This window comes from Grus americana, chromosome 18, assembly GCF_028858705.1.
Source record: "Grus americana isolate bGruAme1 chromosome 18, bGruAme1.mat, whole genome shotgun sequence".
Taxonomy (NCBI): Eukaryota; Metazoa; Chordata; class Aves; order Gruiformes; family Gruidae; genus Grus; species Grus americana.
Genome location: NC_072869.1, coordinates 2,898,013 through 2,923,305, shown reverse-complemented (window position 1 = coordinate 2,923,305; position 25,293 = coordinate 2,898,013). Strand labels below are relative to the sequence as shown.

Sequence of the window (25,293 nt, the reverse complement as noted above, 5' to 3'; positions counted from 1 at the left end):
GGCTGCAGTAAGCCTTCCCTGGAGCCTTCTCTTCTGCAGGCTGAACAACCCAGTCTGGTTTCCAGAGGGAGGAGTGACAACCACCCGCCCCAGCGTGGAGGGAGGGCAGGGGTGAGCACGCCTGCTGAGCCAGGCTGCTGGAGATAGTAAACATGAGGAACTGCCTGGCCAGTAGCCCTCGGCCCTCTGCGGCCACCTCTGTCCCCAGGGGACGGAGTTTGAGCTGCTCAGCTGTTCCTGACGGTCCGCAGCAATGATGACATATGAGGGTTTAACCGCGGTTTCTATAGAGACATTTATTGGAAGGGTATAAAAATAGAGTGCAAATTTCAATAAGATGTATTTAAACACGTTGTAGGAAAACAGTCCCACACATTGGTGGGAGAGGAGCTCAGAAGGTTGGCAGCGTGTCCAGATTCCCTGATGCACCCAGATCCACCAAGCAAAGCAGCGCCTCAACCCCCAGAGATGGGTTATGACCCTTCTTTCTGCAAACCTTTCTGTCCCTCTGCTGCACGCTGCTCTGCTTGACAAGAACTCTCACCAGTGCAGGCACTATTGCATCAACCAGCCATTGGAAATGCAACTTGGGACAGGGCTCAGTGCAGACACCTGCAGAGTCCAGGTGAAATATCTTCTGCATTGGAGAGGAGCCCTTGGCCGATGCTCACTGGAAAGGCAGAGCCTGTTCCTCCTCTTCCTGGTATGCTGATAATGGTAGTAAATATGTGCAGTATCACATCAGTGAGGTTAATACTGAGTAATGTGTAAAAGAGCATCTTAGATCTTTAGCAGTCCTCCTGCTGAAGTTGTTTCCATTCGAAAGTCCCATCCAAAGTCAGATCGAAATTATCCTTTTCCTGCTCTCGGGAGAGTTCCAAAAACACCTGTAATGGGCAAGATAAAGCTCTGATTATTTCTCTGACTTTCACTAGACACTGTGATGCTCCTTTACAGGAGGTACCACTCTGCAACCCCTAGGAGAGGTATGTGAAGTAGCTTTATGTGGGGACCACAAACGCAGTAGCTGAGACTCCAGTGCTCTGCGGTATAACGTGCTGAGAGGCACCAGCTGCCCATAGGTATATCCATAGAGTAGGTCTTACCCACCAATGGATTGACATAAACGTTCCTCATCTTTGCCACCAGCCTTGTACGAGCAGTTATAACCTGCTGCTTCAGGAGCAACCACAGAGGCTGGGCATGGGCATCTACCAAGGGTGTCCGTCTCTTGGACATGCTGTGTGCCCGTCTCGGGTGAGTGGAGTCAGGCAGCAACACTTTGCCTAGGCTTGTTCCCACCATGGTAAATCCCAGCAGTGAAAAACAAAAACAAAAAAAAAATCAAACCATTTTTCACCACTTTCCCAGTAGAGGAGCCCTCACCCACCACCCCCAGGCAGTTTTTTGGTGGAGCAGCCTTCTGCCACTGCACTGGCCCAGGTCTCGCTGTGGCTTTTGTTCCTGCTCATGCCTTTACAGCGTGTCTAGCCTTGAAATCACCTGCCTGAGCCAAAGTATTCAAAGAGAAGCTGTACTCCTCGAGGTTGAAGTTTCGTTTGGCTGTGGAGAAATGGAAAGAGAGTCAAAAATGAGCAGTCTCTGTTCCGCCTTTTCAAAAAGTCATCTTGTTTTGCTCTTACCTTCTTCTAGCTTGGAGAAAGTCTGAGACAGGGGCAGTGCATCTTCCATTGGGACCTTGTAGACTAGCAAAGAAGGGAACCTTGGGGGAGAAAAAAAAAAAAAGAAAAAAAGAAGAAAAGGTGATTCTTGCTCTGTATTGAGGTTCTGGGATCAAAACTGTATGTCACACTATGAGCTGGATGTATGGATGTTTTGCTGCAGGGATCACAGCAGGGTTGGATGTGGTGACATTATCAAATCAGATCCCCATACAGGGACTCAGCTGTTCATCGCTCTCCAGCTGAGATCCTGTGTCTGGCCATCACACTGGGTACATTTTAGGGATGAGGTAGTGTTGAAATCACCATTCATCTGGAATTGTATAGTTACCGCTCCTGACGAGCTGCACTTGGGAAAATCCTCAAAATCTCAGCATGGAGAAGATCAGTGCGCTCTGGATCCTTGACCTTAATTTCCAGAAGATAGCCTTTGCCAAACTTGTTCTTCAGATACTGAATGGAGCCAATGCATCTGCGGGGGAGGGAGGGAGGAAAAAAATAGATGTCAGTGTGAAACCATTGGTGCCCCACCATCTGCTCCTTCCCAAATTACACTGCTGGTGAAATAATGGGGAGAACTTCATAAGTGATAGGCTCAGGTAGGTCTGAGGAGAAGTCCCTGCATGAAGCCCCAGCCGTGCTGCTGCCCACCGTAGCTGCCCGGACACCATGATGGCCACGCGGTCGCACACCGCCTCCGCCTCCTCCATGTAGTGCGTCGTCAGGATGGCTCCCGTCTCCTTGGTATTCAGGGCGGCACGAATCATCTTCCTGAGGACCAGACCGGGGGGGGAAAAAAAGCTGACACTCCCTAGGAATACCAGACACTTTTTCCTATACCTTTGTCCCTCCAAATGCCTCTCCCCTAAAACAAGTGTAAAAACTTTACATACAGCAACTTTAGACTGATGTGCACATGGTACTACTTTGAAATAATGACAAAAAGAAATATTTCTGACTCGAATCCATTTATGGATCCTTCCAAATCCCATAAATGACTATCCTAAAGTCTGCAACAAGGATGAATTCACAGGTAAAAGGGTTTTTTCTCTCTCCTTGCTCACTCTTTAGCTAGAAAGAACTAGGAAAATGGAGTTTTCAGTAAAACCATTGGCAGGTGACAAGCAGCACTAACCGCAGATGGGGCAAAACACTCTTTTCCTAACCGTAGGCATCTGCTCTTGGCTTCCAACCCCTTTATGACCGTGGTGGCACAGTGCCTGAGGTGCTACTCACCAAATGCAGTGCTGCCCGTTGGGGTCCATGCCGGTCGATGGCTCGTCCAGGAGCAGGACGGTGGGGTTGCCCAGCATGCACACTGCGAAGCACAGCTACAGCAGGGAAAGGGGTTTCACTCAAATCTTTTGCAGTCCCCGGCACTCTGTCTACAAAAAGCTGCGGACAGTGTCGCTTCGTTTATGGGAATCATGGTTCTGACTGAACCTTGGAAAAGGCTAATTTCCATCACCCCACTATGGGGGACAAAACGATATTCTCCCGGGTAGCTCAGAGCACAGGTAGGTCCCTCTGTTCACAGAGAGGATTTTTCATTTGCACTATGAGTATCGCAGTGCTCATTATAGGTAAAACAAAACACACCTTTCTGGTTATCCCAGCAGACAATTTTCTGGGTTTCTTTTTTAAATAGTCTTGAAGCTGCAGAGCATTCACTATTCTGTGGAGAAAGGAAACAAACAAACAAAAAGAGCATTTTTATTATTCCTAACTCAGTACTCTCATCAAGGATTCCCAAAATTATAAGAAAAAGGAACTTTCTTCCCCTTGCTCTTGACTCCTGCTTGTTTTCATTAAACATTTATTGTGTTATTAAAAAGTAAGTGAATATTTGAAGCAAAGTGTACTGAATAAGCCACAAGCTCTTTTCTAAACCCATCATTAGTGTCAACAGCATTATAAATCCATTGCACCTTGCCAGTGTCAGCTGAGCAGGCAGTACTTAAGCACCCTTTCTTGTAGTGCCAAACTGTAACATCAGAGATTTTAGAAATGCTTCCTAAAGATAACATACTTAAAAGGACATTGGTGGTAAATTTATCCCCATGAAATGCACTTAGGCAAATTGGAGATTTTCTTAACCCACTCACTTGATCACGGCATTTAGCACAAAATCCCTTTTGCAGTTCCATTTCCTGAGTTTCTTTCAAGGTTGCCTCTGGCTCACCGTGAATTTTGACTTTCTGGTCTCCTCCCCATACCCTAGGACTAGGGGATAAAATACTGACCAAAACACCTGGAAACACCCTCCATCCATACCGGTTGATTGCAGCATCCGTATCCTCCTTGCACACCCCTTTCACGGCTGCATAGACTTGCAGGTGCTCATGCACGGTGAGGTCCGGCCAGAGCGGGTCCTCCTGCGGGCAGTACCCCAGGAAGGCGGGCATGTGGTCCTGGAGGTGGGAGGTTGCTCCATCTCCCCTCTTCATCAGCACCTGCACAACCAGGCTGATCGTTTTGCTCTCTCATAGCCTTGCCCAGATAGAAGGGTATGGTTCAGAGGAAGACTATGGGCTTCATTGGGATATAGGTGAGGAAACCCAAAGAGCAAGGGAGTGATTCTGCAACCCTCATTTACATGGTTTTGAAATATAAACATGGCCAATTAGGGTAGATGCAACTGTCTGTCAAAGTTAGAAGTAGCTCACAGTATTTTTTTATTAATACATTATTTAATTTAATAGCACAATGAATTCAGTTAAAACCTTGATCACTAATAATGCTTTGAAAAGAATTATAGCTTATCCTCCGTGCAAGGTTTGCACTCGCACTTTTATCATGGATCTATCCCTTTTGTGTCCAGATGCCTCCTACCTGCCCGGCAGTCAGCGTCGTCTCTCCAGTAATCATTTTGATAGCCGTGCTTTTACCAGCTCCGTTGGGCCCCAGAAGTCCTAATACTTCTCCTGGAATTAATACATATAATTTCTCAGTAATACTCCTCATTCAACAAATGTATCCGGCACAGTCCCACAAAAGAAAAAAATGTAAAAGGGAGTATGCTAATATCAAAGATCATATAAAAGTAAACAGTATAAATATATGCTCTGAGAGCCCATAATGTTTCAACTTTAACTGATGCTGTGAGTCTGGGTATTGCTTCCAGGTCTCTCCGAAGCCACTGCTGAAGTTGATCCTGGAGAGAGGGGGCTACGTTATTTTAGATATTGGAGAGTCAAAGGTAACTAAAGGGTACAGCCACGTCACGTTGTTCATTAACACATCAACCACAGACCCAACGTGCCTTAACCGCAGAGCAAATAGATTTGACCTTTATGTCCTTGCTCACAAAACTGAGAATCTGCAGAAAATTAACTCTCTGGGTATGATCAGGGGTCCAAAACAGGTCTAGGAAAACAGTCCCAGTTCTCACCTTTTTTAACACAGAAGGAAACATTTTTAGTGGCCATTTTCTTCTTCTTAAAAACTGAACCAGCTTGCTTTGTTTTATATTCTTTGCACAGATTGCTGACAATTATGACTGATTTCTGAAATCAAGGGCGAAGAAGAAAGATTAGTCTATTATACTGGATAGCATTAATTCCTCAGTAATATTTTTCCATTAAAAGAAGGCAGAAAACCTTATAAAGGTCTTTGAATTATTTTTATAGTTCACTGAGAATACGAGGTACAACAGGACACTTTATTGTCCACGTTCCACTTAACAGGTTTCTTGTCTATCCTGATGGGACTCACACTGGACATTTGGGAGTTTGATTTTCCCAGTGAGAATAATACAGCAGAGCACTGACCTGCGCTTACTGATTCCCGGGGGTTTGCTTTTTACCAGTGGGCTTCTTACTTGCATAAAATAAAACGAGGAAGACAACACTTAGTCGTACCTCCTCCTGACTCGGAGCAGCTATGGCATTTCTCACTGCTGCTCTTTCAGCTTTAACATCTTCATCTTCCTCTTCGAGCTCCTCGGGGTGCTGGTGGCTGCTTTCTCTTCTTGGGGAAATCCTACAAACCCACCAGATTTGTCTTAGCATTTTTTTCTTTACCCTTGTTCTCCACCAATGCATTTTGGATAGACCAAGAGTGAATATCCCTCTGGTTCAATGTGTCTTGTGGTTTATTACTCATTTATTATATTTATAATCTTTCTGTGTTGTACAAAGAACCGAGGTGGTACATCCACACAGCACAGGCAACACTGTCTGGAGGTACTAACAAGCATGAGAGCTGTTTTATATTATAAGAGCGTTGTAGTATTCAGGGGGCTATTTTAGTTATAAAAAAAAATCACCAGTATTAAAAAAAATTATATATTTAAAAATAGGGACACAAAGGCAATGATATCAAAATGTCTTCAAGGAAAAGCAGTGAGGTAGGAGTTTAGATCTTGCATGTGCCTGTGGTGCACGTGTGTTTATACAAACCTAAATATTGGGTCCTTTCTCAGAACTGCTCTTCCATGTTTTATCTCCAAACATCGAAGAAGAAAAATGAAACCCACAGAATGGATATAAGGCTGAAAAAAAGAGGTTGCCACATTAACAGCCTTGCCTTCCATCCTATTACGGCTGAAACTGAGAAGATGGTGGCAGTGTTATAAAATACGTGGGGGAAAAAAACACAGTATGCGAAAATAAAGTCCATTAACATCTAACCGCAGGGTAATCCTGAAGGCTGTGAACTCTACTATCACTTACTAATACTGCAGAAAAGATCAATTATAGAAGAAAAAAAAACAATTCATAAAATAACAGGGCAGCAGTAAGTGATCTGGGCTTATTTCATTTTCCCTTCCCCATTTCAAAGGGGCAAGATTATTTTTGGCAGAGGGGTAATCATATGAGATCCTCCTCCTGCATGAAATGAGCTCAGGGTTCTTGCCTGCTTCCTCATAACTGAGGATGGGGTTTAGGAGACACACATTCCTAAGTAAAAGTAATCTTAAATATTTTCTTACTGCAAAGACAGCTATTAGTACATCATTCCTTGGAGTCACACCAAACATGTCAGCATCTTCTATAAAAATCTATAAGAATAATAATAATAAAAAAAAATAAACAAAAAAGAAACCCAGAATGAAGACCTGTAATTCTTTAGCATAAAGCGGGCCAGTTTTGGAAGGGTTAAAAACAAACAACAAATACTTTGAAAATGTACAAAAGCTTCTTGATTTACCCAAAATAGTCACCATACAGATGAACAAATACTGATTGACTTTGGGCATCCCAGTCCTATACCAGAAAATGTCACAGCACTCAGTACATGTATCAGACTCTCTTTCTGCGAGCAATGGCTTATCACAGGAAAACATCTGGTCTCCTCTCCTTTGGGGTCCCAGCAGAGAAGAGGTGGAGGTGAGTGAGACAGGACAGAGGAGGAGTCTCTTCTATTTAGACTTTGCTCCTAAGTAATTTATGGCTCATAAGTGGTCTTGCACATAGCTGAAGGGTTTTGTTAAATTCTTAGTTGACTTTGCATGACCACCCTCAGGTGACAGGGAGTAATGCACCTTGTGAGTATTAATTCTCACTCTATTTCTATGCAAAGTCAGACGCCTAAGTTCAAGTTTTCTTGTATGATTGTTCAAGTCAAGTTTCTAAATTCTGCATGGAAAGAATTAAAAAGGCTTACCTAATCTACAGCCACAGGTCAGCTGCGTGAGAAGTAGCCCCTAACCTAATGAAAAATTAGATCTGATCTGAAATGGTCCTCTAATGCATTCTGGACATTTGGAAAATCCCACCCATAAGAGGAAAATAATGAGTCTTCCCAGAACGCAGCATGTGGTTACCAACAGACTTTGCTCAGAAGGATGCATAGTTGTGTTTTATGGCGGGGTGCCTCTCCTCACCCAGTGCCACCGCTTACCTGCTGGAAGTTGGTGGTTAGACCCAGCAGTGGGTACACAGGAATCAAGAGAGAGACAACGTAGAGGGAGACTGCTTCATCGGTTGAGAAATCCATGACTCTGCTGATGATATAAGAAACAAAGCATACCTAAAAATAAAACAAGAGGGTAACTTAGCTGATGGGAAGGGTTACGCTCTTCACTGGTCTTAAAAATTGTATGGGTCTACCTTTTAAATTCCCTGTTGAATTTCTAAAAATGGGCAAGAAATATAAAGATGAGAAATGGTGAGGGTTCAGGAGGTCCTCAGCTATTTCTGCTTGATGGTAGGCTGCTGGTTTGGGTCAGCCAGGGAAACTTCTTCCCAGACAAAAGGCTGCTTTGGGCAGAAGAATGAAACATGGGATCCCATCCTGTTCTTTCCCATCCCAGTTCATACCAAAGAACCCATCTCCTTCCAGATCAGGCTCAGGCTATCTGCATCTAACCTGATGGCTCATATCTCAACACCTTACATCTCTTGGATGTGAGGTGCTGAACAGAGCAATAAATAACTTTTTTGCCTCTATTCCTGCACCAGCTCAGGGTGGATCCAAGCATTTCCCCGTGCCACAGTAAGACTGTGAGAACAGAACATTATGACACAACTTTAATATAGAATTTTCTGCTATAAAACACATGCCTGTATTTATGTCCTACATTTATACTTGGCCTTTTGACCTCTAGCTCATCCTTAAGATCTCAGAATACATTTCTGTAAATCCTACAGAACATTATCTAGCCATATGCTTACCACTATCAGGATAAAAGACCAAAAATCACAGTTCCAGCCTTTGCGAAAGCCGAAGGAGATCAAGTAGACGAAGAGAACGATAGAAATTCCATAGCCAAAAGTACCCACGATCTACAGAAAAAAAAGGGCTTTCATTGGAGAAAATGGAGTGATCTAAACAACCAGAAACCTACATCTAGCAATGTCATTCAGTTTAAACCATCATACTTTAAGATCAGGGCATTCAGAAATTGCCAGGATTTTACTGCTAAGTATAAGGGAGTGTATTAAGGCAAGATTTATTGCCTTTTATTCCCAGCTGGGGAAATCCAAATGATAAGAAGTGAAATGAGGAGAAGGTCAGTAAGCATCTGGGGACCCAGAGGAGTGCCAGCACCATCTGCACCCACGGTGTCTCAGCTACACCTACACGTGCTCAAAATATTACCCCAATCCCTCCCTAGCGAACCGGCAATCACCAGAATTGGGATGTACCAGCAAGAAGAGGCTGTCGATGTTCCCAGAAATCTTGTTGCTCATTGCGAACTGAAGCCCGAACATCGAGAAGAGAAGGAGCCAGCACAGCGGGATGTCCACCAGCGCCTGGCCGCACCAGTACGCCGAGGGAAGGAGCCCTGAGATCCGCAGCTGGGCACGAGCTCCCACCTGGGAAGGCACAACGCAAAGGGCAGGTTATTGTTGGTGCCTGGCTGGCCAACTACATCCATGGGAATGGCTCCAGGAAATAAAAAGCTAACAAAAAGCTGTTACGATTGCGATGCTGGGGTAAAATTCCATCTCTTTTTGTCTTCTAGTGTTTTGTGCTAGCCGCAAAGTTGCTCATGGCAATACAGGGAAAAACGCCTCAAGCTGCCCATCGTATTCAAATGTCCTTGTGGCAAAGCAGTTGTAATCCCTTCTGCCCACCCCAAATCTGCTCCATTTCAAGGAATTTACCTTGTAATCCTGCATGTAGCCCATTGCAAAGTGTGGAGGAAAACCAGGGAATAACAGCAGCATATAAACGAGGTAAAAAGAAACAAAATAATCCCAGAATCGTGGATTATCTATCTGAAAACAGAAGAACAAAGCATTTGTAGGAAACATCTGCAATGTAATGGCTAGATGCCACGGTTCATCTTACAGCATTTCTCATGAAGTACAGGGCAGCATGAACACAAAGTGGGATTTGAAATCAAATATTGGCAGGAGGAAAGTTTTCCCCAAACCATAGCCCTGCAAAGTGCTTGCCAGTGGTGAGGAGAGACGGGTGGTGCAGGTCCCACTCCTCCATCCCAGACTTGTGATGAGCTATCTCTTCTGTCAATTGCTGGGCCACAGCTTGAATAATGTGATGTAGAGAATAAGGAACCTCTTGAAAAAACCCTCCCAGCCATCCTCTCCATTCAGCAGCCCTCAAGACCCACAAGGGAAAAATTAGCTTCAGCTTTCCTGAAGTCAAACGTGATGGTTCCAGAGCCACCACCGAGGAAGGTGAGTTTACAGGTACAGACAGCCCCACATGTCTTCCCGTTAAACTCTGATGGCTTACTGAGACCTTAAGCAGATTTAAGAACTATTTTCTGGCACCTTCTGGCTGCCAGGCTGTGACACTTACAGAGAAGAATGGGTGACTCCAGATCCGAATGTGCACAGTGGAATTGAGGGCTCTCAGCAGAGCGTTGCTAATGACGTTCACAAGCACGGGGAAGCAGTTGATGGCCTCCACGTGGCATAACACAGTAAACCTGTAGCTCTTCAAAGAGCAAGAAAACAAGATGAAAACTCTCGGCTTTTCTCATCTGCAGGGAAGCAGTAGAAAAAAAGCATACCAGGAGAATCCAGGCCTGAAATAATTCATTTTGCCTATACTTTGTTTGCTAAAAACCAAATTACTAGGTATTGGAAGTCTATAGCTGTGCTATAAAAATGAAAAGCTTGAGATGGAGAAGAGAGATAACATCTCTTCTAGTATGTAGTCTACTGGTTAAAACACTTCCAGATCTTTGTACCTGTGGGCCTTAATAGGACTATCCCACAGGTAGAGCTGATGGAGGCATTTTGCTTAATTACTCAAATGTTAGGAAGAAACAGGAGGAAGAGAACAAAAATCCTCACCTGGCCTTTGCAAGACACTTTTATAGCCCCATTGTGTTTTAGCTCTTCTGTGATATTTTCCTCGCTTGTTATTTCCACTGTGAGATCTTGGCTCTCAAGAGTGTGGATGAAGTCTTCGATGCCTGTGCCTGGTGTGAAAGCCAAAAGCAGAGGAATCACAATACTGAACAACAAGAGAGTCTTTCACCTTTTTTTTTTAAAAACCCATGACCACCAAACAAAAACGGATAAACTCTAATAACCAAGGACATCAGACAGCACATCTGCGGTGGACCATTGCACATTCATTTCTGTGAGGTTAATGAATTTCAGTCTCATTGACTGAATCTTGCATTATCATTTTTTTCTGCCTTTGCTGAATTGCTACAAAATGTATTTTCCTTGCTGATGGTCTGATGAAGCCAACAATATCATACTCTGGCAAAATAAGATAAAATAGCATCTAGTTATAGGAATGTTGAAGGTAAATTTCTGGAAGTAGACCATTAATTTGACTCATCATTAGTCAGCTCTTACTGGAGTATGGTGTCTGGTTTGAGGTTCCCACACTCTGAAAATGCAGAAATTGTTTGGGTAGAGAACTGGATTTGGGGGAAGGAAAGAACTGGGTTCCTTCTAATCCATTCTGCTGTGATATCCCTTTTCACATCATTGCATCAGGATCTCACCAGCTGCTGAAGCCAAAGTAGGCTTCATTCACAACCCCTTAAAAATTACGATTTCCCTGCTCTTCTGTCACCAAAACCTCTGTCATCACTTGGATGCCCTCCATCCTACAACTGTCTCCTCTTTCCACTTATTTTCCTTTGCAACAGCAAGAAGCCCCAGAATAGGAAAAGATGAGGAAAGGCTCGTTCCCCTCACCCGTGTTGTTGTGGACCAGGAGGCTGGTTGTCTCTGAGAGACCCCTCTTCCCCAGGGGCAAGAAGTACCGTGCGGATGAGAGCTCCCAAGCACTCACACTCTGCCAGGCAGCAACCAGGGAGAGTTGCAAAACCAGAGGAAGCAGAAAAACCACATAGAGCAGCAAACTATTAAGAAAGAAATGAATAAACACTCTGAAAACAGATATTCAGCAGAATGCATCTGCATGTTGAGAATGGTATAGTATAATCAGGTAGCCCAATGCTCTTTCTGTTAAAATTTTTTGGCAATTTTATTTTCAGAAGTCTCAAACCTTGATCATTCACAGTAGCCCTCTAAAATTTAGCAGTGAGGGGATCTCAGATCTGGAGTGCTCAACTTTTTAGGGCAAAGAAACGCCTTTCAGACTTCCTTTAGATATAAGTTTTACATAAATCAGCATCTCCCTTCTGTCTCTTGTGCCCCACCAGGAAATGTCAGCTTGAAGACCAATGGGGCCAAACGAGTTCAGATACTGGAAACATGAGAGAAGGTTAAAAAAAATTAAAGAGGAAGTCTGAAAGTAGTATTTTTCCCTCCTCTCTCTGCACACACCAGTTTATTTTAAAACTTCCTCCTCCATCTGAAATAAAAGTGTTTCAAAATGATTCTTTTCTTCAGAAAGAAAACTGGTTTCCCTTGCGTAAATCGCTCGGTATAGAAATGAAAATGCGCAAACGGAAGATTTTATATTGCTGGCACTGGAGTGCAGATTACCAAGATCATTCATAGCCAAGACCTGATATCAATTAATCCAAACACTCATTGAAACAGGGGTGTGAAAATTGTCCCCCCCTGCTGTGACTACCTCCAGTTCCAGATCTGCAAGAGAGAATCCCTTTGGCACTTACATTGACCGCAGGTTTTTCACCGAACTCTTAAGCTTTAAGAAATGCACCCATGCCATGGTAGAGACCTGCTGCCTCCAGAGAGCCAAGCCATCGACTGCTGCCTTCCTGGTATCTGAGAGCAGCAGGGAGTCCGGCTCCGTCTCATCGGGACACCGTGGTCCTGCTTCTGCCCATTCCTCCCCAAGGACATGGTCATCTGCAGAGAGTTTTCCACATGCATATGTATGTCTGAGACCAGCTTCTACGTTGTAATGTGTGAAAAATGAAGAGCCACCTCGTAATCAGTTGTGGGAGGCATGCCCAGGGGTTATTGCAAAGTAGCCGTTCTCTTCAGCTACGGCATGTATATTTGTAGCCACGATTGTACCTTCTTGATCCACTGTGGCTTCCTCCTCCAGTCTCAGGAAGACATCCTCCAGAGTTGTCATGCTAACTCCATAATTGATAATTCCCTGGTTGGAGCAGCTGTCAAGGCCACTGAAGAGATCTGCAGGACAGAGATAGTACAAGTCCCTTCAAAGTTTCAAACATAAGAAAATATCTCCTGACCAGACTTTGGTTCAGCTGAGTCAATCTGACTGGAGCATATCCAGTCACAGGGAAAATGATAAAGCAGCGAGCTGCCAGGATGTAAAGGGTCTGGAGGAACACAAAACTGCCAGATCCATAGGTCATTGAAGATGTTTTTCTATTTAGCACCAGCATTTCAGACTGTGCATCGTCTGAGGCAGTAGCGCTATGGGACTGAATGTGACGGACGCGGCGAGTGAGGGTCTGCCTGCTGCCGCTGCAGGTATGGAGCGGTACCGGTGGTATGGAGCGTTCTCTTGTCACTATCTTCTTTTTTAGTAGAAAGAAAAATAAACTCTCAATAACACATGTAGCCCGGTTTAGCCTGTCAGGTTTTTCATTACAAACAGTAGAAAAGCATTTGTTGTACATTTTTATCTTAAACGTATGGATCCTAAAATTGTGAGGGGGAAACCAAAATACAACAGTTCTAAAATCCTTGTGTGACTCCTGTAGGAGTGACTCCCCCTTCACTTACAATTCCCCACATTTGTGATTACTTTTGCTCTATGGACAATTCTCAAGTATTTAAATATATATTACCTGGGAATTTATTCACGTTTTCTAATGGCAGTTTATATCTCAGCTCATATTGACTGTGTCCTGAGAATATGACGTTGGGGATGTACCGTTTAACCAGACGTGTTATGTTCTCTAAGTCACAAGACTCACTGACGTGTATCCTGTTTAGTGGAAAAAACCCCAAATAGTTAGTTTTGTAAAAAACACTAAACCCAAACCAAAACTAAACCACAAAACCCCTATTGTATTTGCTATGCCACATAAAAACAAAACTCCAGCATACTTCATTCATTCCTTACTCTGGTGTAAAAGAGCTGCTTCAGTTAATTTAACTGAATACTAATTCATTTTCCTTTTTTGACAGCATCTGCTCTATGGTTTCCCTCTTACAGTCATTCTGGTGGCTCCTTGTACATCCATGTTCCCAGATACCAGTTGTTGGGGCTGAAGTAGATACCTTAAATGATAGCCAATCCCCCATTTTTTCTTCAAGAACAGAGATGAACCAACACACTTCAGCCTCCCGTGCGAGATAAAAGCCTTGCGATCTAAAGAAAAAGCCAAAGGAATTTAAACTGTAGAGCAGTGGTTCAAAACTTTTTTTGCAACTGAACCTCACATAGACTTTCTTCTTCAGGATTATTCTGCAGAGATGCTACAGGTTGAGCCTGTGCTTACCTGCGAGGATATCGGCCTCGTCCATGAACTGGGTACTGAACAGGATCACCCGTCCAGCTCTGTGCTCCTTGAGGAGGCTCCACACCTGGTGTCTGGAAACAGGATCCAGCCCAGCTGTTGGCTCGTCCAGGAACAAAACCTGCAGAAAGGATGAAATCAGACGTTATTTGTCGCCGGAGCATTGCATGTCTTTTGAGTTTGGTGTTCCCCTGAAATCCTCAGGTCCTGAAGGCAAGAGACCCAGGCAACCTTTTATGCAAGGACAACTATTCTGGGAGCTGTGCAGGGGTCAGGGAACTATCTATCTGCTTTAAGACTAGACTAGCAAGATGGGTTATGAATTTAACAAAATGAAATGATTAAATTTATTCATTTTAAGAATTATGAGCTCTTTGAAGAGGTCTGAAATCATGCATGAACTTGTAGCCAAGCACATGCATAAGGTTTTAGTTATGTTGGACCTGAATGTTCCCTATATTGCAGAGCCGTGCCTGCTGCTTTACCTGGGGGTTTCCAAGCATGGCTATTCCAATGGATAACTTCCGTTTTTGCCCACCACTCAGTTTCTCAGCTTGAGTGTCTTGAACGTTACTGATATCCAGCAGCTCCAAAATGTTTTGTACCTAAAACAGCACAAGGATGTCCATTCCCAGCACCAGTCGTCCTTCCATCCTTTATTAGCCATGAAGGAGAAATGGTTGGAACTGAAGGTACAGTTTTAAGGGCATGTACCGTGGTCTAGCTCCTACCCACACCGATCCACCACTGGCAGGAGCAGCCTCTGCAGGGGCTGCTACACCCCCTCATCTCCTTGGGCTGAGCAGAAGAATCACTGTGGTTGTACCAAGCACACAAGTTTGCCTACAAACCTGGTCAATGCTGGGCACCAGCTTCGATTTTCAGCAGACACAGCCAGGTGGACCCTTTGAGCTTCCCAGTGCAAAAGGAGCCTTTAGTGAAATGTGGGGTTTGCCTACAGCCTCATGTTTCTGCACAGTGACGCGGTTCAGGGGAACACGCACTTACCTCTTGCTCTACTTCTTTGGACTTGATGCCCTTGATTTCTGCAAAAGTTTTCAAGTTTTCTTTCACTGTTAAGACTTCAAACTGTAAGTTGAATTGCGGGCAAATACCAATCATCTCTCTAATCTCTTCCCTATCTCCTATTTCAGAGAGCTTGTAATTGTATATGCTTGCAGAGCCTGTTAACGGGAGTAAACGCAATGAGGTGGAACAAACTGGTTTTTACAGCTTTTGAATCAAGCCCACCCCATCTCACCATTTTCCATCCTACCTTCAGAAGGCAAAGTAAGTCCACTGAGCACGTTTAACAGCGTTGTCTTTCCAGCCCCACTGTGGCCAAGTAACGCAGTGATCTGACCCTCATAAATATTTAAAGATAAACCTAAAATGAAAACAACATCAAGTTTGGGAAGAAATGAGGTTTTGATTGTCGAAGGCAATACAAGTCAAGAAGAATTAAGTAGCAATAGTCAGTCAGAAGTGCATTAGCAAATTGGGGTAAAGTTCTGCCAACCCTGAACTGAAGGCATAAGAAGCTGCTCTGTATTTAGCAGAACAGACAGAAATACAATAATAGAACAATAAAAAAATCTTTCTTATCTTTACTGTTATGAAAAATAGAAAAATCAGTAAAAACTGAACAAAATAGTGATCAGTTGCATCAATAAATATTTTACATAAATTTTCAAGCAATGCAAGTGTTGTTTCATTTCTTTGACTGACTGAAGTGTTTGCACCACTGTTTTTCCTCATCTTTAACAGGAATCAGTATTACAGCTTTCATACCTCTTAAAGCTTCTGTCTTCTTGTCTTTCTTTTTATAAGCTTTTTTAACATTGTTGAGTCTAAAAGGAAGGTAAGGAGGATATTATTTCAGAATTCCTGTAGATATATTTCCCTGGTGCCCTTTTTTCATTCTTATGGGTTTTAATTTAAAATGACAGAAGTGGCATGAAAACTAAGAGGTACTAGGAAGCGATCACGAGATTCCATAGGGTTTGGCATGCTCTGCACACAGGCGTGACAATCACTACCTGGCACGCAATATCAGAGCACCAAGTCTTGCAAAAGCAAGGTCAAGCCCATTGCAACAGATGACTCTTTTACAACGGGCTGCCCTCTGTGTTCTCCTTGTTGTCCCTAATGGACATTTAACAAAGTCCACAGCAAAATCGCCCATTTTTTAAAAATCTGAATTTACCCAAATTTCACCATTAGTGACCAGCCTGAATTATTATTTATCTCATCTGCATCTTATCTCTAATTTTTCTCTGTGAAACAAAGTGCTTTGCAAGAGCCTCATGAACATGAAAACCGCCTGGATAAGTAAAAAAAAAAGCTGATAGCAGAAGCGGTGGTCTGTGGTAACATTCAACCCAAGCTACCCAACCCAGAAAACATGAACAGCAATTCCTTCTCTCTTAACCTGATGGCCTCCTTCCCCATGAATTCGGGGGGCACCGGCTCTATGTCATCATTGAAGAGCTCCTCAGGGCTTGGTACAGCTCTGGGCATCTCCCTGGTGGAACCTCTCCTGCTCCTCACCCAGTATGAGGGCTTCAGGCAGAAAAAAGGGGGGTCTGGGATGCCGTATTTGCCTGACAGGAAAGCAAAGAAGCTGTCATTAACCAAAGCCATAACCCAGACATCATCCTGGAGTAAACATTTAGGAGGTTCTAATAAGTATTTGGCTGCCTCAGAACTGGTACTTTGTCCAGTTAAAAAAAAGAGGTTTGGAGCTGGGGTGGATGAGACAGGAAGGTTGGCTTCAGGACTATATCTAATGAATTCAATATTTTACTTAATGAATTAAAATATTGTCCCACACATTATTACACTATTTTCTCATAAACAGTTCAACAGTAGTAGAATTAGAAAGAAAAAAGCATTGAACACCTTGCTGTCTTTGATTTGGGAATTACCAGTGTGTGTCTGGAGTAGAAAAGTTACTCAGGTATAATATATTTTTTTACTCTAAAACCTATTTTGGTTGACTCAGAGAATGGAGCAGCCCATCATTTCCTTGAGGAGCTATTACACTCAGTCTGTATAAATCAAAAGTATAAAAGAAGAAAGTATGATCATAAGCACCTATCATACCTACCTGGCAGAACTTTGTCAAAATACATGGCTAACAGCATGTACAAGACTGAGTCAAAGACCAGCATAATGTAAGTTGAAAATAAAAAGTATGATTCCTCCATAAGGTTAGAAAAAGAGAAACCCATTCCATATTTTTCTAAATGGAAAACCTGAAATAAAGGACAAAGAAGAAGAATTTTCAGGCTGGAAAACTAGGCGCATGCCATCAAACCACGGATGCAACTGACTTTGTTAACCCAGAAATCATCTGCAGTACTGACCAATTTTTCTTCCTTTCTTTTGAGTGAGGAAGGGAAATAAATTTACTCCACACAGAGATCTTATGTTTTCATTCAGAATTGTCCAGAACTATCCAGAAGCAGAAGAAAAGATCAGAGTTTTATAGAAAATCATTCAAGAAACATGGCATTGGCACCCATGACATGACAGAGTCACGACAAAGGCGGTATAATTTCACATAGTGATTGATTTAACCATATGGTAAATCAGCAGTAAACTCAGTTTCTTTTTCTGCTGGTGCAGAAATCTCCTCTCCCAGGCAGATTTTTTTATATATCAGGAAATCAAATATTAAATAACTGGAGCTAGAAAGCATCGCTCAGAGCTATGGAGATATGATTGATGGAAAAGTGGGAAACTGCACAGAATTATCCAAAGCGGGGATGGAGGAAGGATGGCCACAGCAGAAAACTCAAATTGTATTTGCACGGTTTCTGTTGCCAGGAAGAATTGCTGCAGCAGGAGAGGAACGACTGGGTGGCGAAGAGCTGATGTCCCCGAGTCAACTCTTGTCTGCCTGGGGTCCAGCCCCAGCGGATAATGGTGCTGTTGTGTGCAGCGATGGGCTCGCTGGGGCTTCCTCGGGTTCGTGTGGATGGTGCAGAAGTGCACAATTGCAGATCGTGACGAGGGCCGTGGTTTTCTTTGCATTCACTAGCTCTTTAAATGAGGGAAAGGGACGAGGGTGTTGGAGCCCCTCTTTGCTGCCCAACAGCCACTCAGCTTGCATGGAGGTTTCAAAACAGGACGTGGATATGAATGAAAAGTACCTGAAGATTTTACAGGTGTGGAAAAGCTGATCTTTTGAAATGTGGACTATGATTTCCTATGCCTTTCTCTATCAGTGAAGTACAGTAGGCTCTTTTATTATCACAATCCGTGACAAAATGTGCTCTGTGCCCCCCTGAGAGGACCCAGACCAGCAAGCTACTGGGAAGGTTCAGCTGCAGAGATGATGCCCCATACCTTTGCAATGCCAGCATTAAATGCAAAAGGACAGAAGAGACTGAGAAACCACTTCAATGGTTCTGGAAGGTTTTCTATCAGCACTGCGAGGCTCAGGCATCCGAAGAGAAAGGTGATGAGGAACCCCATGGAGCCGGCAAGTTTGGAGGTCCTTAAGAGGGAGCAGAGCATGAAAACCAGGTGGATCTGTAAGAACAGAAGTTTCCTTCAATCACTGAAGGAAATAACTATCCTTAAAAGTAGCACTTCCATTTGACAGGCAAACAGATACCTGATGGGCTGGATCCCTGTAATAAAATACACTAAAGTCCTTTTTAGTGGGTTGATCTGAGTTTCAAATCAGGTTTTTTGTAGCCAACCTACTGCCTGTCAGACCTTCAGGCTGTAATTCAAGTGACTGCTGCTGAGTCAGAGAATCCACACAGCTATTTCAATTAGCACAACCATACAAAAAATACAGTCCTCAGCGCTGTGAAAAAGGCTCTGGAGTAATGTTTAGGCTCATCAACTTCGTAATAAATCACGTGGTGAGAAAATTTGGCTTAAAAACCTGACTTACACATGCTAGGCCGTACAGGAAAAACAGGAGTAAGACTGCAGGGAAGCTGCTGAGATAGAAAGCATCCTGCACCACGAGAGCTGTCAGCAGGCAGGAGAGGACGGTCACGTAAACAGTGTACAGCAGACTCCAGGAGAGCCTGAAGATGGAAAGGTGGCATTACACTTTCTTTAAATTAAGAACTGTCGTTACAACTTCATCTGCATGGCAGAACCATTTTAAATTATAAAATTAAGTGTTGCCCAGGGTCAACTCATTCATACTCTATGAAGAACAGATAGCATGACCCACCTTAGGAGGAAATATCCAAGGAAGAAGGCTATGCTGCTGCCATGCTCAACCCTTCTGGTTTGTCCTTAGAGTACCGGAGAAAACTTATTAACTCATTTAACTTATTAACTCATTGTGCAAATACCCAAGAGTATAGCGATTTTTGGCAAACAGATACTTTAGTTAAAAAGAACTCACCAAAATGCAATATCCTGCAGCCCCATTGTCTTCATCAATACTTTGAGCTTCTTCTTTTCTTTTACAACATTTATTGATAAGAAATACATGAATGGAGAGAAACACATCACGATAGTAATCATGAAATAACTGTACTCCAGTGTAATGGAGAAGATGACACTCCGGGACTTCATACGGACACCAGCAATTGATTTCATTTGCTCCCAAACAGAATGATTCGTCACCACCTAAAGGAATTCAAGGTCAACATCTCAGTATTTAGGGTTTTTTTCTACAGTGAGATGTATTTATAAAAGGAAGTTTCTGATTCATCAGCCCTAGATTTTCTTTTTAATGTCGCTTTATAGAAAACATTGAGTAATGCAATAAAGCCCTACGGGGAAGGACTTATCTGACTCACTTGTGTGTCTGCACCTCAGCGACAATCCCCTCCCTTTACTATTGAAAGGGATAAATCCTTCAGGTCAACCAGAGCTCCCAAGGTCCAGTTTGGACAGCTGGAGGTGCACAGCCAGGTGGAATGACCCCTACCCTCTTACACTTTTGAGGAACAATTTGGAAAGGAAGGATGAGAAATGACAGGCATGCCTACTTTAAAACCAAGTCATCCAGCAGATGTGCATACCAACCCAGTCTCCTGCAAGAATTGCCTTTTCCTTGGAATCTGAGAAACACTCTAAATCAAAGATTGGTATTACACTTGGGCTTTAAGAGAAATTGCCATTTTGAAGAGAAAAAAAAAAGCTTTAAAATTAAATGGAAGGGCATAATTTTCTGCAGAAACTGCAAATTGCATTCAAGGTCTCACTGTCATTGCCAATAATGCTCAGACAGCTGAGTATTTTAAGATATTTGTTTTTCTGCAGAATTTTCTGAGCCCATCTCTTGCTACTGTCACAGAAAAATTTGTCTTTCCTGCGCCAAGTTTAAAAGTTTTTAAAACGAAAGGACGCCTACATCAGTTCATTTACCTCTATAATAGCAGCATCGATGCTGGACTGCAGGGACAGGAAGCCTTTGTACCAATACCTTGGGCTGTAACAGTACCGCGATGAGAAATTGTAACAGTTGTCTGCAAGGATGAAAGGTTAAGGGCATGACAGGTTAAGAGCAGTGAAACATAATTGGTTTTCACTACAAAAGCTGATGATAAGCATGCACATGCGCTATGGGAAACTCTTCAATTGACAGTGGCCCACTGACAAAGAACAATTAACAAATTATTAAATTATTTAACATATATAGATTATTCCAACAAAGTGATGCCTATCCATGCCATGCAATCACTCACCCACAAATTCTCATTTTGTATTACCTATGTATCCAAAGTTGTCATTTGGAATAACCACATTCCCAGTAGGAAACCTGAGGTGATAGGAGAAGTTGTCCTTAAATACAACCCCTATAATTTCATTATTCGAAATCCAGGCTTCCTCCAGGGCTCTCTCATTGTCCAGTGCCTCTAGTTTTATACCTGTAGTTTGTAAGAAAAATATTGCGATGAGCTTCTGTAGGTCTGGAATTGTGTGCACAGGCACTGGGTATAATTCTGCTTTTTTAGCATTGCAGCTCCTCCTTTCCAGTTGTCCTCACTGGGCAGGGTGGCACCTTTAAATATTTCATGCTTTACCAACTGGGAAAAAAGTGAACCTCAAAAGAATGAACCAACGTCTCTTAATAGTATTATTCTATAATGGCAGAGCTTTACAGCTCAGAAGCACGCGCTGACCTCACTAGGAATTTAAATACTAGAGAAGAAATATTTGTGAGAATGGAGGATTTCAGATGAATTTTCTCTACTGACCAAAGATACCGGAAAACCACTAAACCAAAATATGCAATAGGTTAAATAATGACAAAGCTAAATATTTAGAAGGCAAAGCATACCTGTCATTATAGAGTTCAAGGCCACTTTGTTCATTATTTGCCTTGTGGTCACGGTGATGGGTGTAAAAGCGATGGTGACCCCAGTGGCATCGTAAGCAGGATCATCCAGCTGCCCGAGGTAGCTGTATGGCACTTCAGGGTAGCGGATGTTCATCATGAACGTGCACACTATGAACATCAGAGGCAGAAAGAGCAGAGACAGCATCCACTCCTAGGTGAGGGGGAAAAGAGAATTTATTAATATAGCAGTATAAGAGCATATTCTCCGTGGGATTAAAATATAAACATGAGGCACTTGGTCACACCGGTTTCTTAGATGTTGACTAACTAACAAGGTCTTTGCATTGTGCACGTCACCTCAGCAAATTTCTCTGCTCAAAGAGCCCATCTGTGCTCTCATACATCACCTAAGAGACAAAAATATTATCAGTTAAAACAGTAAAGTCTTGTAAAGTGTTCATTCCCAGTCAGGGCTTCTGAGATATACTTTAATGTTCAAGTTTACAAAATGAAATTGAGGTATAGGGGCAGGCAGGGACTGGCCACTCTTCAAAAGTTGGTTTCTCACTTTTTTTTTTTAAGCTTACCTGAAAACTCTGCATTTTCATCCTCCACTTAATAAGTACATTTTTCCACAGAAGAATTTTAGTTTGCTGGAAAACACTCATATTTCTCTGAAGCGTCTTCATCTTTAAACCTACAAACAATTTTTTTTAAAAAAAATTACTTTCAAATACAACAAAAGGTAGAACAGCAGTAACTGCTTTTATTCGCACAGTCCTTGCACATGTGCGCAGCAATACCTTCTTTCCCTTTCTACTGCAAGAGAGAGAGCTGAAGCAACTCAGACCTCCTGTGCTGAGCAAAGCCAGCCCTGCAGTACAGCTTCGAGCAGTGAGGGACCAAGAGACCTCGTCGTCCTCAACGTACTCCCAATCCTTGCAGCTCAGCAGTAAGAGTTATTTATGAGATAAAAAAAGGGAAGATCAGACTACATGACCTAATTGGCTTGGGTGGCTTTAATATCCAAGAAATAACGACAACAATATGGTCGATTAAAATCATCAAAATCTTTTTGCTTGTAATTTTAATGTGCTATAGGCTTCACACCAAGACGTGTTGAGCAACTCCTGGCTGCGGTGTGAGCTGAGCTCATACGGAAAGCGGTGTTGATTGAAGGCTATTCGGAGCTACGAGAGAACAAATTCTTGGAAGTGCATTTGGAGAGCTGTCATTGTCAGGGATATTAATGGGAAACAAGAGAGAAACAGCCACGAGCATGCATTGGTGTGTTCCTCCAAAAGACGTGGCAGCATCCTTAAAAAAGATGTCGTCAAAGCAAAACAAGGATTTGCTGCCTGGATTAACGCTGGTGGTGGAAACTTAAAGAAGCAGGCATAAAGCGAGCCATCAGAGTAACTTTGGCAGAGATATGTGCATATTAACATCAGTAAAATAATAATTAATGACTCCAAAGAGCAAAAGGACTAAGTGTCCAAATACAAAAGGGTTACATTCAGATGGCCAAACTGCTCTGCTGTCACATATGTAACTAAAATATGCTTTCAGACAAGATCTTGATCTTCTCTGAGTGAAGTCTCAGGTAGAAGTATCAGAGCGTTTATAGACCTAATCCGTTCAAACCTTCCTGTCATACAGAAAGAGGATTTATGTTGTCTTGTTCCCTTTGGGGAATGATGTCTCACAGTGCTGACAGGCAAGACAGAGCTTATCTTCCTCCAAATATTTATATTCAGCCCGCAGGAGAGGCACATCTCTGCTGTAACGAGGCAGCAGGCACCGAAATGCTGGAAAAACAGCTGCAACAAATGGTCTTCCCCGGGTACCAGCTGCAAACACACGTAGTGGCACGGCACGATGGCAGGATGGGGCAGGGACATTGGCTCAGCGGCAGCAATCCGCTATTTTGCCATCACTCTCTGAATAGATTTTTCTCTTACAGATGATCTCACTAAATTCAGTGCATAAAAATTTGAATTTAGCCCATGCTAATGATCTCTAGAAACAGGGGAAGTACACCTCTGCCGTTAACTGAGCTCCACTGGTGTGTTATTTTATGTCAAAGTAAGGTTAAAAAGACTCTGCTGCCTTTAAATAGTCACTAAGCTTAATCTCAAGCTTAACTCAGCCCGTTAGGAAGATGCCCAGCGTCCCACCTACACCTATTCTCATCTGGTATTATTGTGTTATTAATTACCAGCTGTTTTCATACCTTCTAAATAACAATTTTTGTTTGTTTTAAGAAGGACGTTTAAGCCTTACCTTAACAGGAAGGTTTGAAAGGAATCCAGAGCTTGTCCTTTGCAGCTTGCCTGTAAAAGCGGAGATGCTGAGCCTCCCTGGGCTGGACTTGCGGGTTGTCCCAGCGCCTCTCAGTGCTCCTATGTCCACGCACTCGTTTTTTCACTCAGGCACTTCTGCCAAAAGGCATTCCTCACACCACCACTTTGCTTTTCCCTGGCTTCCTCCTCCCTTCCTCCTTGGCAGATCTTCAGATTTATTTATGTTATAAAAAGCAAACAGAGCATATTGTTGTTGAGTTGCTGGAGCTGATTCTCTGAAAAGTTACTCAGGAAATTCTTGAGTCTTGGCCAAGAGAAGAAAAATGAGCCCAACAACAAACCACACAAAAATCCTTTCTCTGGCAAACTCCGTTACGTTTCTCAGTGCAACAAGAGAGGCTGAAGTCAACAGAAATATTACGGCACGCTGCTGAAGGCAGAGGAGTGAGCGGTGACTGTCACATATCTCCAAATGGCAAAGGTTGTGTTTGCAAACTGTTTCAGTGCCACCAGCCCCGGTGTAGGAAGAGCAGTGAAGCACCACCTCCTGGGTAGGAGCAGCTCTTCTGATTACAAAACGTATTGTAAACATTAAAATAAACTTCTCTTGACTAACTTTGTACTTCTAAAGGGAATGGATTTGATTTCATGCCCAGGCTGACAGCGTGGCTGTGGAGCACACCTGCCCCTCCATCGCCCGCTGCAGCATCCCCTGCCACAGCAAGGATGAGGAAGCGATGGTGAAAGGGAGAAGCAACCAGCTGGGACAGAGGCTGGGCTTGCAAATGCAGAGGAGCTAGATCTGCTTCCTTTTGCTCTGCCTAGTGAAAAAAACCCACCCCTAACATTTAAATAACATTCAGATGGTTTAGAGCTAGGCAAGAGTCCAGAGGTGTGATACGTCATGATGCAGAATGAAGTTAAGACCTTTCCCCGGTACATCTCCTGGGTGTACAAACCTTCTCCTCCCCTTTCAGCCCCTCCTTGCAAAAGGAAAAAAAACCCACCAACACACCAACTTAAGCAGAGAAGTTGATATGCCAGGTCCCAGTCAGTGAATCTCAAGCAAAGACACTTCCCTGCCCACCTCCTTGACAGAGGCACTGGTGTTTGGAGATCCGTATAGAAAGCAGCTCTCTGGGTGTCTGGGGTGGCTGCTTTGGGGGCTTCTCCTGCCAGGAGCAGCCCATCACTGAGCCACGGCAGCCACCTCTTGGTATCTCCTTGCCTGCATCCCTGCCTGCATTGCCTACACACGCATCTGCGGCTGTGTAATGCGCCTGCACCATCCATGCCTGCATTACCCATACCATACCTCCATCATCCATACCTGCATCGCCAGCATGATCCACATGAACCAGGGGAGCTCACGACGTGGGTGAGGGCCTTGCTGCTGTGCCTGTCCCATGGGATGGCACTGCCCCTGTCCTCCACTGGGTCCCCAGACCAGCCTTTCCCAGAGGCTGGAGATGCTGGGGAACAGGGTGATGGGGCACCGGGGGAAACACCTGGCTGCCTGAATGTAGGGAGTTTCTATTTTTTATTTTTTTTTTAAATTTATTATTTAAAGCTAGCCTTGGCAGGCAGATATCCAAGAAGAGATGCTGATCTGCTCAGATGGGGTCAGGGTGCTGGTGCTTGCTCCCACCTCCCCCACCAGTGCCCCCATCCCTCCCAAGTACCCACAGAGCATGGATGCTAGAGAGGAGCCCAGCCCATCTTTCCTGACCACCAAAGCAAGTCAGAGACATATGCTGTGGCCAGAAGACCTGTTCAATCTACTGT

At 43.5% G+C, this 25,293-nt stretch overlaps 1 protein-coding gene across 11 annotated transcripts; it reads right to left on the bottom strand.

Moving 5' to 3' along the window:
• Positions 1–281: 281 nt before the first annotated feature.
• LOC129214618 (ATP-binding cassette sub-family A member 10-like) lies at positions 282–24,036 on the bottom strand. 11 transcript variants are annotated; one of them, XM_054846559.1, is made up of 39 exons: positions 23,489–24,032; positions 21,793–21,902; positions 21,206–21,416; positions 20,634–20,792; positions 20,290–20,390; positions 19,319–19,545; positions 18,851–18,989; positions 18,292–18,477; positions 17,048–17,195; positions 16,370–16,541; positions 15,730–15,788; positions 15,215–15,325; positions 14,947–15,122; positions 14,424–14,543; positions 13,921–14,059; positions 13,700–13,790; positions 13,264–13,403; positions 12,518–12,637; positions 12,151–12,346; positions 11,261–11,427; positions 10,397–10,524; positions 9,897–10,034; positions 9,236–9,349; positions 8,774–8,944; positions 8,300–8,410; positions 7,527–7,655; positions 6,616–6,684; positions 6,083–6,174; positions 5,543–5,663; positions 5,074–5,188; positions 4,515–4,606; positions 3,957–4,135; positions 3,282–3,357; positions 2,919–3,013; positions 2,334–2,453; positions 2,014–2,154; positions 1,644–1,723; positions 1,504–1,563; positions 282–887 (listed from the first exon to the last, which is right to left on the bottom strand). In XM_054846559.1, the coding sequence occupies exons 2-39, from the start codon at positions 21,892–21,894 to the stop codon at positions 850–852; spliced, it is 4,833 nt and encodes a 1,610-aa protein (XP_054702534.1). In that variant the 5' UTR covers positions 21,895–21,902; positions 23,489–24,032; the 3' UTR covers positions 282–849. The 11 variants fall into 11 exon arrangements, 8 of the variants coding, with proteins under 8 accessions (XP_054702534.1, XP_054702532.1, XP_054702533.1 ...); XM_054846557.1 differs by having other exon boundaries at positions 1,508–1,563; positions 23,489–24,031; XM_054846558.1 differs by lacking the exon at positions 23,489–24,032 and adding an exon at positions 22,009–22,162 and having other exon boundaries at positions 1,508–1,563.
• Positions 24,037–25,293: the final 1,257 nt, after the last annotated feature.

What these genes read in the sequence shown, in the direction of transcription:
- LOC129214618 (XM_054846557.1), bottom strand. Translation starts at nt 21,894, where the DNA reads ATGAAGACGCTTCAGAGAAATATGAGTGTTTTCCAGCAAACTAAAATT. An exon ending in TCCTGTACGGCCTAGCATGT is followed by an intron (nt 18,478 to 18,850) that starts GTAAGTCAGGTT and finishes CTGTTCTTACAG; the next exon opens with ATCCACCTGGTTTTCATGCT. An exon ending in GAAGACAGAAGCTTTAAGAG is followed by an intron (nt 15,326 to 15,729) that starts GTATGAAAGCTG and finishes TTTTCATTTTAG; the next exon opens with GTTTATCTTTAAATATTTAT.